Source organism: Orbicella franksi, chromosome 7, assembly GCF_964199315.1.
Source record: "Orbicella franksi chromosome 7, jaOrbFran1.1, whole genome shotgun sequence".
Lineage (NCBI taxonomy): Eukaryota > Metazoa > Cnidaria > Anthozoa > Scleractinia > Merulinidae > Orbicella > Orbicella franksi.
This window is the reverse complement of record NC_138151.1, coordinates 7,281,579-7,294,767: the sequence shown is the minus strand read 5'-3', so window position 1 is coordinate 7,294,767 and position 13,189 is coordinate 7,281,579. Positions and strand designations below refer to the sequence as shown.

The window sequence follows — 13,189 nt, the reverse complement described above, 5'->3', positions numbered from 1 at the left end:
TGAACTATTAGACAGCCTCGAGGAATTTTGATAGCACTTTATCCTAATCAGTATGACTCGTGAATCACGTGCTTAGGCAGACGGTTAAACCAGGAGCACATGATGTCATCTTGTCAAACAAATCGATTTTGTCTAATTTTGTTGTTTCTGCGTCACTTCGTGCTATGATTAAGGTCTGACTTCAGTAAGTAGGCGGTTCAGATAGCGAAGAATTCAAAGTTGATCGCTGCTCCGCATTCAAGAAATTCATTTGAACCCAATCTTATTTGATAACTTAAATGTTCAAGTGCATTTGGGACCAAATGACTAGGCTTTTTACCGCACGAGCCTTCCACCTCGTGGAAAAAGGGGCCAGGGGTGGTCAAAGTGGAAATTGAGAATTGAGAACTATGTTTTCGAACCTGCACTGGTGTCTAGCCCGAATTTGAAGTCAGTTCGACTTTGTAAAATCGACCCCAGCAATTGAATCTTAAATTTTGAAATCGAATTTCCTTTGCGAATTAACAATTTTAAATAGGAATTTTAACCTTTAAAATCGACTTTCGATTTTGAATGTTTGTTACTTTTGATGGCCACTCTCGGCCACCTTATAATGGTGCCATCATGGATAATGCAAATAGTTAAGTTCTGTTTTTTAGTATTTCATATTCATGTTGTATCTAGTACTATTGATGATTGTGATTTACAATATAACTTAATTTATAATTTTCTACCTCCTAGTACAGCTCTTGCCGATTTAGGAGTTGTTTTAGTCAAACAGAAGAGCTTCCCTTTTGTTGGTCTTTGTTTGTTATTCCACTCTTCGAGCGTTATCGAAACGCTCCTTTTTCGTGACAGATTGGTGTGGACGGTAGGCCTACATCAACCGTAGAAATAAAGCTGCGTTTTCAGTGGTGGACGGGGACTTATCTGAATGTTCCAGTGTGACAAATTAAACAGTGACTGCCCATGGCGTGATCGAGTAGATAAAGCATGACACAAGTAACACAGCCAGTAACGAGCTAGTCATTATTATGTGGATAGCTCCGTGAGCGGGCAAGATGAATCAAATTCTGCGCTGTGATTGGCTACCCGAGCGGGCAAGATGGAGCTATCTTGCCCGCTCGGGACTACCCGCCGTGTCCCGCAAGAAAAATTTTCCCGAAAGCCATGCAAGAAATCCTTTATTGACCAAGCTTGTTCGGTCAAGATGGCTGGATATTGGCCTCGTTCTTTTAATGCGAGTTTATGGACCGAGACTCCGTCTCGGTCCATAAACTCGCAATAAAAGAACGAGGCAACACCGCGGTAAAACGCACTGCGCATGAGTGCAAATTTGAGCTTCCGGTAAATTACGCATTTCCGGTTACGTATTAAAATCCAATGTAAACAAGATAGAATCCCGTACCGCGAAGTTTGAAAACAAAAAGTAAGAGTTAGCAAAAGAAAGTAGGGGAAAGGTTTGTCTCGTTGAAAAGTTTATTTTTCATTTAAGTTTCAAGCGCTTGCACCCAGGGCTTTGGTGTTTGCACCAACAACAAAATATGAGAGAATTTCGGGCGCGTTCGCGCTCGACAAGAGCCCTTTTTTTTTTACGTAGTTCTCCTTGTTGCGTTGGTTTGGTTGTGCGGTTCCTTCGCAGAAAAATGTGGGAAAGCCAACAAAAGCAGCCGTAAATGTGCCGGCAAAAAATATTTTCTGTCTGAAGATTTAACCAGAGCTGCCGAACTCAAGTGGGCTCAACAGTTTGCCGTGTTCACTGGGACGAAATACGGACGAGCAACAACAGATGTTCGGTTCCTAGAGAAAACCATTTGCAAGGCGTCAGGAAACAGCGGATTCCTGCGAGACTTTTTGGAGTCCTGGATGCCATAGGAGCAACATGTCATGGGTACAAGCCAGGTGCAAGGTGGTGCTACAAATGCTGTACCAGAGTGGACGAAGAAACAAGGTTTATCTCGCATCCTGACTAGAAGCCGCCGGTCTTACGAACTATTGGCAGGTCAGTTAGTTAATTAGACATCGGTTAATTGTAATTGACACGCAGGTTCGCACTGCCTTGGATTGCTACAAGGATTTTCGGAATCTCCTTACCAGCAAATTAAATGAAATTAAGGAAAAGGAAAGCATACTCTTTCAACGATTTTTGTTGCAACAATTGACAAGTTGTTTGTATCAAATTTTGTAAAATTTGCGGCAAAATAGACATGATACCAAAAAAAATCATTTTAAATTTAATTATATTTCGTGTTAAATGATCCAAGTCCTACGTATGTATGGTTCTCCACTAAGATGGAAATAAACAGACCTCAGATGACAAACTTCAAAAGTTACCTATAAAATTATCTCGCACTACTGATTTTGGAGTGTTATTTGCATTTAATGTACCTCACATTTTTATTTTACTCTTCTTGACTACAGTACAGTACGGTCAATTGCTTCACTAAAATTCATTGTTGGGGTGCAGGTAGCAAAAAGCCACCTCAGGCGGTTCAGTCTAAAATTGGTATATTTTGGAAAGAAAAAGGTAGCACAGAAGCTGGGAAATATTATTTTGAAAAATTAATTGCCAAATGAATTTAAAGAAAAATAATAATTTTAAAGACAGCAAAACAAGAACTTTATGCCACTTGACAAACTTATTTTTCCTAAGACCAAACCCATAAAATTGCACCAATAATATTGTCTAAAATTAATGTCAGTTTCACATATACTTATTGAAATTCAGTAGTACTGCAATGTTGTCTCCACACCGAGGATTCAGTTAGAGGGGTGTCCAGGAACCCTATGGGCACCCACTTCATGAAAAATTTCACTAAAAATTCACCTACTCCATTTTTCATTGGTGGGGGGATATGCTTTTTGGACAGTATCTGGATACAAACAAACTCATCACTAATATGTTTATTTCTTATTTTTTATTTAGATCTTGCAATTTACCAATTTTAAGACTACACAAGAACTTAAAGCAGCAACACAGCATTAGTGAAGGCCTCCAAAAAGTTCAGAACCATTTCCAATTGCTGTTCTAAAGACTTAAATTTCTAGAAGAGGCTTTTGGAACAGACCTGCAGTACCCAAAAAGCCAGCAAACGTCCATGGCAGAAATACAAACATCATTTGGGGTGGTAAAAATAAATTGCTATGGTGAAGTTACAATGGATAAAACAGTTTGTAACAGGATGACAACAGCAATCCTTGACTTAACTCAACTATCAGGTTAGTATCACTTACCTGAAATGTAAAGATACAAGACGTACAAGATACAAGTATTTAAAAATACTGTAGTTGTAGTCAGGCATAGTAATAAAATCTTAAAAGTTGTTGTCACTGACTTAAAAATCTTAAAATAGACGTTTCGGCTTAAATACTATAACCTTCTTCAGTGATGAAATGAATGTTAATGGCATCTAACCAATTAATGACCACGCGCATATTCCAGACATTTACAAAATGCTAAATTAATCCCTAGCGAGTTCCTCACATTCTTATAAACATCTCATTTACATTTAGACGCCATTAACATTCATTTCATCACTGAAGAAGGTTATAGTATTTTAGCCGAAACGTCTATTTTAAGATTTTTAAGTCAGTGACAACAACTTTTAAGATTTTAAGATACAAGTATTTTGAAGGATAATTGTTTGACATCATGATAATCCATGGCACACTGTAATAACACCATCTGACCAAAACTCATTCAAACAGATTATCATTATTTACATGTATTGCACATGGTCAATGACAATATCATAAGTTTTATCATTCAGTTGAAGTCATAAGCACTAATGAGAAGGATTTAGAGGACTTCTCAATAATTATTATGGCAATGATTTGGAAGAGTTATCTGAGGTGTCTCTTGGCCAAGAAAAAAATGCTGCGTCAGAGTTGCCACAAACTATTCAAGTCTCATCCTTTTAATGATTTGGAAAACTGATAATTATTTTGGTTTGAATATTGACTAGTGACTTAGGTAACAATCAAAATAACATAATGTTGTTTAGGTGACCGGTAAGGGTAACAGACACCATTTCAAGATTATATTTCTGATACAGGTATTGTATTTGTGCAATCCAATAAGTAAGAGGATGTATTAAGACCAACACATGACAGTGATTGACACAAGCATAGAATCAAATATTTAAATTTAATAAATAAAATTATTTCAATAATTTATTTAAATAAGTAAAATAGATATTTACGTTTTCTATTAATTTCAGAAAATTCATTTGACCAGCTGATCGGAAAATTTTAGATATCCTTGCAACATCATTACGAAAGCAGTGATGCTGTGCCATTGGATGCTCCTAGACAGATGAAAGAGTTTGCTGACAAAACTGCACCTGGTCTTTTCAATGTCATTTTGCAGTCTATTCTCTGGGAAGATCCAAGATTGAGTGAAGAACACCATGTATTAGAGGAAAAAAGAACTCTTGTTTTGTTGTGCACAATAGCATATTTCAGGTACTTTGTCCTGTTTTATTCTTATTTGTATTTAAAATACAGGTCTCCTTGGAAGACCATAAGGCCACTCAGTTTAAAAACTCTGTTTAATTAATTATTGCACGTTTCTTAACTAGAACAGCAGACACAGCTCTACCCCAATATAAATGTCAGTTCTATTATATAATGAAGTAAAATTACTAGATGTTTTACCTTTCTTCACATTTAACCCCTTGAAAGGTAAGGACATAAAAGTAGTTCCAGTGAACTAACTTGCAATAATGCCATTCTTTTTGTAGATCTCAGAAAACAAATACACTTCAAAGAGAAGAGGGATTATTTATCCAGCAACATGGGGCATCCTGAGATGTTATCAATTCTGGAAGAATTTGAGGCTTCAGCACAAGCTGAAGGGATGTGGATGGTCAAAAAACCAGGCTCCTCAGGGAGCAGCCAATGTTTGTAAACCTTCAGTTTTCAAATGTACTTCAAGTGAGTTTAAAGTACGGTAGTTTAAAAAGCTGAAAGCTATAACTTTAAAATACTGTGAATTAAAAACTTGTCCAGTTAGTTGAACAGTCTTTTTGTGTACATATGGATAGGCTAGCAAAACAGTGGTGCATAAAGGAAACATGTTATTGTAACATGGAAAATCATATAAGTTACTGAAATGATTTTAAATTTTAATAAATTTATTGTTTCAAATGAGTGAGTTACTACACAGTTCTGTAATGGTGTTCTGCCTCTTATTACTGGCAATGTACAACTTGAAGACTCCTTTGACCTATCCATCCTGAATGAAAATCCAATGGTACCTCAAAGTTCTCTGGCATTTTATTTAGAATGGCTCACCAAAGAAGGCAGTCTTGCTGCTGTTGTAATCATGAAATTCTGAAAGTAAAATTGAAATTTATTTCCAGACCGAAAATTTGTATTTTCATGCAGGCGCTTGACTACTACATGTAGCTTGAGTTTTAAGTGAGCTTCTCATGATCAGCTCAACAAGTTGCAATCGTGAGATCACTTCCATTATGAAATTCGTAGTATTATAAGCTAAATAAAATCGATAAACAACGAATAGACTTACAAACCTTCTCTGTCACCATGAAAAAAATTTTCAACGGATATAATCTTGTAGCACTCCAAGCAACAAATTGAAAAAAAAAACAAAAAAAACAAAAAAAACAAAAAAAACAGGCATAAACAAGAAGAAGAACCCTAACTTTAGATATTTTTAAATTATTGGATCCCTCTTTTTAACCATTAGTGTACACTATTTTTAGTATTATGACGATTGTATTGAAAATTTCTGTTTTCCTTGTCTAGACTTAGTAGTAGTAGGTCCACATCAGCTGTACAGTTGCACACTTTTAAAACCTACTTATCAAATAAATGTATGTATGCGGAGCATTTCGTACATACCTTTTTTGTATTTGTGGTCCTTTCTTCTTTCATCTGTGGCTGCTGATTCACAACAACAAGCTTAAACACCGCGAGGCAAACAACAAAATTAATCTGAACCACCGAACAACACGGGCAAACCGGAAATGTTGAATTTGACGCATGCGCATACGTTTTGCCGCGGTGTTGAACGAGGCCAATATCCAGCCATCTTGACCGAACAAGCTCATTCTCGTCCCCAGTGCTACTCGTCTTAAAATGTCGTTGACGAGTAGCTCTGGACGCACCCAAAAATTCGAAGTTTTTCATTGGCTGACAAAAAATGAATGCGCAGCAGAAATGAAAATTATAAAGCTTTACGCATTCCATTTTACTTCCGGCCCGGATGGCGGCACCTTCGCTCAGTTGACACAGGCGCGCTTTACGAAAAAACAAATGGTGACCTTTCCCGATCGATCCGAAGGAATCGTTAAAGTTTCCACGTAACCAAAGGAGTACGTCGCCTGCAACGATGTCATTCACGATCGTAATCATCGCCCTTTGTTGTAGCAGCGGAGAAGGTGGGAAGAAACGTTTAGAACTCGGAGAATCAACCAGCTAATACAACAATTACTTTGTCGCTGACCATACCCCAAGAAATCATAAAATTAAGTTCGAATCGGCAGTGGGTTTTAAGAAACGTTTGTCTTCCTTTATGAAAAGCTCAAAAGGAAACTTAGAGCCGGAGTGAAAAGACGAAGAAATATCACTCTTGCTAAGCAAATGTGGCACTGGAAATGCGAAGGTGAGTGTGTTTTTCTCTCTCTGAAAGATCAAGGAGATCAGATTCTAGCAGTCCAAAATGTATTGATATTAAATTGCCAAAATGAGTCAAAGGTCCGTGTTATAATACTCTGCTACGTACCTGGATGCTGTAGCAAATGGTCTGAACATGAAGTTTGGTTTGTTTCTTCCACACATTGTTATGTATGTATCTTTTACTATCTGTTAAGAAGCTTCTGCTGTTATAGATATATATAATATCTTTTTTTTAGCTCCCCTCTCTTTATTATTGAGACCTCCCCTATAGTCTCCCCCCAAAAAACACGAACAAACCTTTTGTGGTCAGGCAAGAGTTTAGTTTGCTTTAGAGCCTTCACCCAAATTTATTTATTATTTTTTTTAGAATTTACTTGTGAAAATGATGTGTAAAGGTAAATAACCATAGATAACCAAAGCTGAAATTTGAGGCCCTTTCCTCTCTCCCCACTTTAGTTAGGAAGGAACTGCAACTAGCAAAACTTTATTCCATCACAATAACATTAATCAGTAAATAACAATAATTTATCATCCATGCAAATAACTGTGAACAAATATGAGACAATTATTTATACATGTATAACTGCATGCTGATAACGAATCATCAGGACTAGTGGGTTTCCAAATGTAATGTGGCAATTATCTTTACTAAAAACAAATCAAACATTAAAGGTGTACAGAGTTACATTAATATCCCCATAAGAAAAATATCATAATCTTTTTGTTAGCCTTTGAAAGATAATTTATTTCCTGCCATTATTTACTATTCTTTGTTAATTTTCAGACCATAATAGTGCTACATAAATTCCTTGAAGGATGACCATTTATGGATAATTGAAATAGGAATGTTGCTCTTGCAGTTCAATAAATAATACTGAAAAAAAAAGGAGATGGAGAAAGAACCATTGTTGATAGTAAAGCTATGTGGCTGATGTTCTGATCAACTACAAGACGTAGAAAGTATACATTGAGATTTGTTGTTGCACATGGTTGTATAACAGGCTGAAGAGCCTTATTACCACGAAGTAACATGAATTGTAAAACAGCAATGTCATTGTTTCCCATTCATTTTGTTCATGCAGTTTCCTAAAAAAAATCTTCCTTAATGTACATTGAGGCACACCAATACGAATCACTCTCTTCACATCAGGAACCTCTACATGTATACCAATGCCAGATACTATTGTTATAGTTACATCATTTTAGCTGTATTATATTTTTGGTAACACCATGTACTCATATGGGAATACTGAAATAAACTGGTGTTGTTGTTGTTGTTGAAAGCACCCAAAAGATTAAGCTTTATATAAGCTGGTTGAAAGGTATAAAATGAACAAAAACAATTACATCGACAAAAGCAGTGGGGGATGGGGGACAAAATGGTGGAATAGCCCTATATCTAGTTTTGTCATGTCTACAGGCTTTTCTCAAGCCTGAATGTACAAAAACCATCATTAGATGTTCCAGATAAGCTAATTAAAATTGCTGCAGAGCCATTATGGAAGCCCCCAGCACACATATATAACCACTCAATAACAACTGGCACAGGACTTTTATTTTTTTCTTGGCGTTTTTCTTAACACGCTTGTAACCACTTCAAAAGGCCAATTCTTACCCTATACCCTGGTTACCACACACATATTTTTTTATTCTTTCCATAGCCATATGCAAAATAGATTTCTCCTCTCATATTTATTTAATTATAATACTGATGTAAATTAATTCTGTAAATAATGCACAATAAAAGTTGATCGATTGATTTAATTTGACAGTTTAATGATCTGTTGATTGTGTAAGACCCTTTTTTGTAAAAAAAATGGAACAGAATGGGGTTACTTGAAAAAATGAGGACATGAAAGATCATCAAAGTGAGCACCTTTATTACATTCCTTGCAAGGAAACATGAGCAAAACTCCAATACAACAAAACTTTCCTGAGTTCAACAGATTTTTATTCTGCTGCAGCTTACAAACCTATGTAAATAACCAGGAAGTAAATAGTTCTTACCATTAAAAAATTTTTCCTTCATCTATCAGCACGGCTTATATTTAAATCCTCTGGTCAGTGATGCAATTTTCACGGCTGATTTCCACAAACGCTTCCGTGAGTCCATAAACAAATTTTACCGTGTCATCGATAGACGTAATACATGCCGTATCCTGATTACTTTGCTTGAAAACTTTCACAACTGCACCTCGCTCTTTAAACTTCTCCTTTTTATCGAATATGAAGAGAAGAAACAACAAGAACACAGCTATCGATTACTGAATTTTTCTGGACGGTCCACCACAAAATGCACCGCGAAACCCGTTGGTAAAATATTACACAAGCTCGCAATCGTGTTTGAAGCGGCGACGGCATTTAAGGCCGCTTTCTACTCTCTTTTTAACTCTAAATCGCCTAACTTCAGCGAAGTGAAAACACATGTCAGCGTTCCGATCTGTTTACATCTGAAGAATACTCTCTATTCCTCGCTCCCCTCCCTCAGGATTAGTTTCTGAGCATGAGCAGATATGCAGGCCAAAATTACGCATGCGTTACCGGATGTCTGTGATTTACGGACATCCGGTAATGGCTGCTACCAGAGCCCTCCGTTTCTCCGACCACGTGACCAAAAGAAACGGAGGCTCTGGGGACGAGAATGGAACAAGCTTGGTCAATAACCCATACGTAACACACCTAATTACACCTGTGAAAACCGCTGGCCAAGGAAAGAAGCAGATCGCATTACTGTAGGTTCGAAAGCGCCAGAAAGATCGAACTCGACTAAAACCTTTCCTGTATCGTTTCTTTTAGAGATTTGTAGTTCATTGTTTTGATAATTCATGGCTTCGTTTACTCTAGAGGGCCTATTTGCTTATCTCACGGAAACATTCACCGCCGGAGTAATCCAATCTTACCAGGGACAAGGATTTCTTGAAGATGCCCCGTTGATACAAGGACAGGATCCTCTGGAGTCTTTTAGAAAGTTCGACGACAATGATACGATTTTTCAGGAGTACGATGCACCCCCGGGGGACGACAGCAAAATGGGCTGGAAAAAATCTCGACCGCCAAAATGGTGGATGTCGCTTTGGAAGGCCGTGAAAGATGTCTTCTGTATTCAAATTCTTGGTGGTTTGACTCTCGGCACGCTTGCCATATTCATTTTGGTTTTGGATTTCAATTCCGTCGATCTTTGCTACGATAGAAAGTTTGACGGACATTGGAACTCGCTTCCGCCTAAGATTCAAGCCATCATTGCCAGCGCCGACACTGCAGAAGCATATGTATGCCAAATGTGGTCATTTCTTAATGTAATCACAATGTTTGATTGGCCCTTAGTGAAGAAACTCAATTTGTTGACTCTCAATCTACTGGGTGCATTTTTTGACACGTGTTACAGACTTTACCTTCAAGTTTTTGGAATATACCAGAAGCCTTGGATGTCTTTTCCTTTGAATGCTCTATTTCTTGTCATAACCGTAATGAATTCTATACTTGTCGGAAGAGAAATTGCTAACAACAGCGAAACTGAAAGATCCAGGAAAGTCAAGAAGACTATCAAAGTTTCTGCGATACTCGCAGCTCAATTTGCTTTCGGGATTCCGATTTCTTTTGGTCTTGTTTATGGCCTGATTCCATTGTATGGCCGTGTGCAGAACGAAACATTCAGAGCAGTCATAGCTGGTGCTCTTCCTCTCATCACGGCTATACCAAAGGTCATAGTACGTTTGACGGCCCAGAGAATCGATTTCATTCACCCTGGTGACTCTCACGTGCTTTTAAGCGCTCTGTACACCACATCCACTATCGTTTTCCGTGTCATGCAAGCTGAGCTCACAAGTCTTCGTTTGTTCATTTTTCTGAGCTTTGTGCATGGCGCTGTGGACTTGTTAGAGAGGCTAACCATTGTTGTTCGAGATTATTTGTGGTACTTCATTTACAGGAAGCTTAAACGCAACGCGGACGCAGAGGCAATGTTGAGCGCTGATAAATTTCGCACTCCACGAAGCATGCGATTTATTGCCGACATGAGCATCCAGATGATTCTCGGAGAATCAACGGCTTTGATAGCAGCGGTTGGCGCCATCCAGCTGTATGGTTTCATGTACAACAACAACAGTCTGTCCTTTTCCGACATACATTTGATTGCCGACTTTTTTATTCGCGTTTCCATCGCTCTTAGCATTGATTTCGTTTTTAATTCGTTCTCGTTTTGGCTGCAAATGTCATATTTAAATATCGCTGTGGTACGGGTTTGGAAGAAGAAATGGAGGAAGCACATGCTTGTAGGTTTTATTTTAACTTCTGTGACATTGTGTTATTTTACCCCTTATTTGTTCGGTGTCGTAAGAGACAAGAAGACTTCGCAAACTAAAATGCGTCTTTTTAACTGCACTGGACCCTTCTCAAGGTTCTGAGAGGTCATCATCACTAACACACTTTTTACATGCTGGTCTAAAGTTCTCGTGCTGTTTAGCTTTGTCGGAAGAAAATGTTAGAAAAACTTTTGCATAGAACATTGACTCTCTCCTCCACAGAGGCTTCCTAAGGGAAGGGGGGACACCGACGTGAAATCGGGGTTATTATTTCTCCCCAGCCGCCTGAACTACCAGCCTAAACGGTCAAAATCCAAGCAAAAATCTGCTGGTTTTCCATAACTTTGTTTATTTCGTTTTCTTCAGAGAACTTTGACGTTATTGTTATATTAACAGAACAATTCAGAAAGTTTTTCTTTTTTTTTCAGACGAAAAAAGTCAATAATGTAATGCGCCGTGCTACCAGCTATTCTTGCTCTTTCTGCGCTTTTTCTTCGGCTTTGGCCGCCAAATTGGTTTCTTTGGAGCAAGGGGTAAATTGGCCGCAGTTACCCTGTCTTTGCGAGCTTGCCTGCAAGACGAAAACCAGTAAATGAGTTAGTTTTCATAAGGTGGGTAACTCTTGATAACTGTGGGTTTGCAATTATCAATATTAACAATTGATCGAAGCAAACATGTGTTAATTGCGGCTACGGTGTCCGGGGTCACTTAAGCAAAACTGACCAATCAGATTACAGCACACGAGCGATGAATACCTACTTAAAGTAGCTCAGTCACGGTATTTTGAGTTATTTTTGCCAGGTACAGAAGAACATTTTCAGTAACGAAAACCTGAAAATAACAATTTACTAAGATAGAAAAACACCAGAGAGATCATAATAAACCATAAAGGAACACGGATGGTCAAGGATGGAGAAGATTGACACGGATCACAAACGACGAACTTAATTGAAAAATTTAGGCTGAACTTTCAAGATGCGCAAACTGTGACATAGCTCCTTTAAGTTGTTTGGAGTAGTCAATCAAGATCCAGTCAAATGCAAACCCTTCTGGTCCAAACATGTTTCCCCCTCTGATGATTGACTGAAGTTTTCTTTCTCTTCAATCGACGATTGGTTCATTGCATTATTTGCGTTTGTTGTTATTGACCCGGTGTGGCACGTTTTCCTGGCGTGTGCAAGTCTCTGACCTGTCTGCTGTCCTTAGAGCCCGATTGCTGTGTCACAATGTAGCGACATGCAGCTAATTAGCTCAAAATCCCCTTGAAAATCACCTGCGACCTTCAGATATAGAGTGTACGTTTGAGGTCTGTGGTGAGTGACGAAGGAGAACTCAAACGTCACGCTATCGATAACGAGAGTAGACTGGGAACGAAGACTAAACTGCTAAACGGGACTTCCGTCATACAACTCACCATAGTCGTCGAATGAAGTTCACTGAGCACGCAACCAACAAGTAAATGGCAAGGAGAGCAAAATTCACGACAAAAACAGCGGACATCATGTAGAAGACATCTTGCCAAGTGGAGGCAACAATGCGAGCCTCAATGTGATTCACATGGCCTGTTGGAGAAAACGTGAGAACCAGATGACTAAACAGGGCAAGCCAGAAGAAACCAAACCAAAACAATTCTAAGTTTCTACCAATTAACCACACTTCATTGTTAAGTTTTGACAATACCAAGGTCCAAGAAAACTGGCGACCTTTAGTGGCAAAAACATCAACGCCTTTTAATAATCTCTAGCAGTCTATCACCTACTTTTCTACACTTTTCAGGTTTTTCTCTTTTTTTTTTTTCACTCAAGCAGAAAATAAACGACCTGATGTTGACTAAAAGAACCGAATAGAAAGAAACAGAAAGGGGTCAGTAATTCACTGGAGAATTAATATTCGGGTGATGCTTCACTTCTCACTCAAAACTGAATCAATCGAATTTATTATCACAGCGATCAAGTGGATTCTTCACTTACTGTCCAAATATCCATAATAGAACTTGACAGCACCATCAGTTACATAGTTGCCAGGAAGAAACAATCTTCCAATCCATGTAAGTCTATTCCAGATCATCTCGGCCAGCCAAGTAACTTCATTCCAGTTCCACTCGGTCAGCCATGTAACTCTATACCAGGTCCACTCGGCCATCCAAGTAACTCCATTCCAGGTCCACTTGGTCAGCCAAGTAACTCCATTCCAGGTCCACTTGGTCAACCAAGTAGCTCCATTCCAGGTCCACTCAGTCAGCCATGTTACTCCTTTCCAGATCCCAT

General features: G+C 38.4%; 2 protein-coding genes across 2 annotated transcripts in view; both read left to right on the top strand.

Moving 5' to 3' along the window:
* LOC145492832 (potassium voltage-gated channel subfamily A member 1-like) overlaps positions 1–7,453 on the top strand; it is an 86,429-nt gene extending 78,976 nt beyond the window's left edge. Inside the window, exon 2 of the mRNA XM_081472210.1 lies at positions 7,437–7,453. The gene's annotated coding sequence lies outside the window, so the exon portion shown is untranslated. The remainder of the gene's footprint in view (positions 1–7,436) is intronic.
* Positions 7,454–9,271: 1,818 nt separating this feature from the next.
* LOC145492831 (uncharacterized) lies at positions 9,272–12,319 on the top strand. The gene has a single exon (XM_081472209.1). It carries the CDS (start codon positions 9,447–9,449, stop codon positions 11,022–11,024), a length of 1,578 nt encoding a protein of 525 aa, XP_081328335.1. The 5' UTR covers positions 9,272–9,446; the 3' UTR covers positions 11,025–12,319.
* Positions 12,320–13,189: the final 870 nt, after the last annotated feature.

Excerpts from the sequence above, each read along its gene's own strand:
- LOC145492831 (XM_081472209.1), top strand. The coding sequence starts at position 9,447 with ATGGCTTCGTTTACTCTAGAGGGCCTATTTGCTTATCTCACGGAAACA.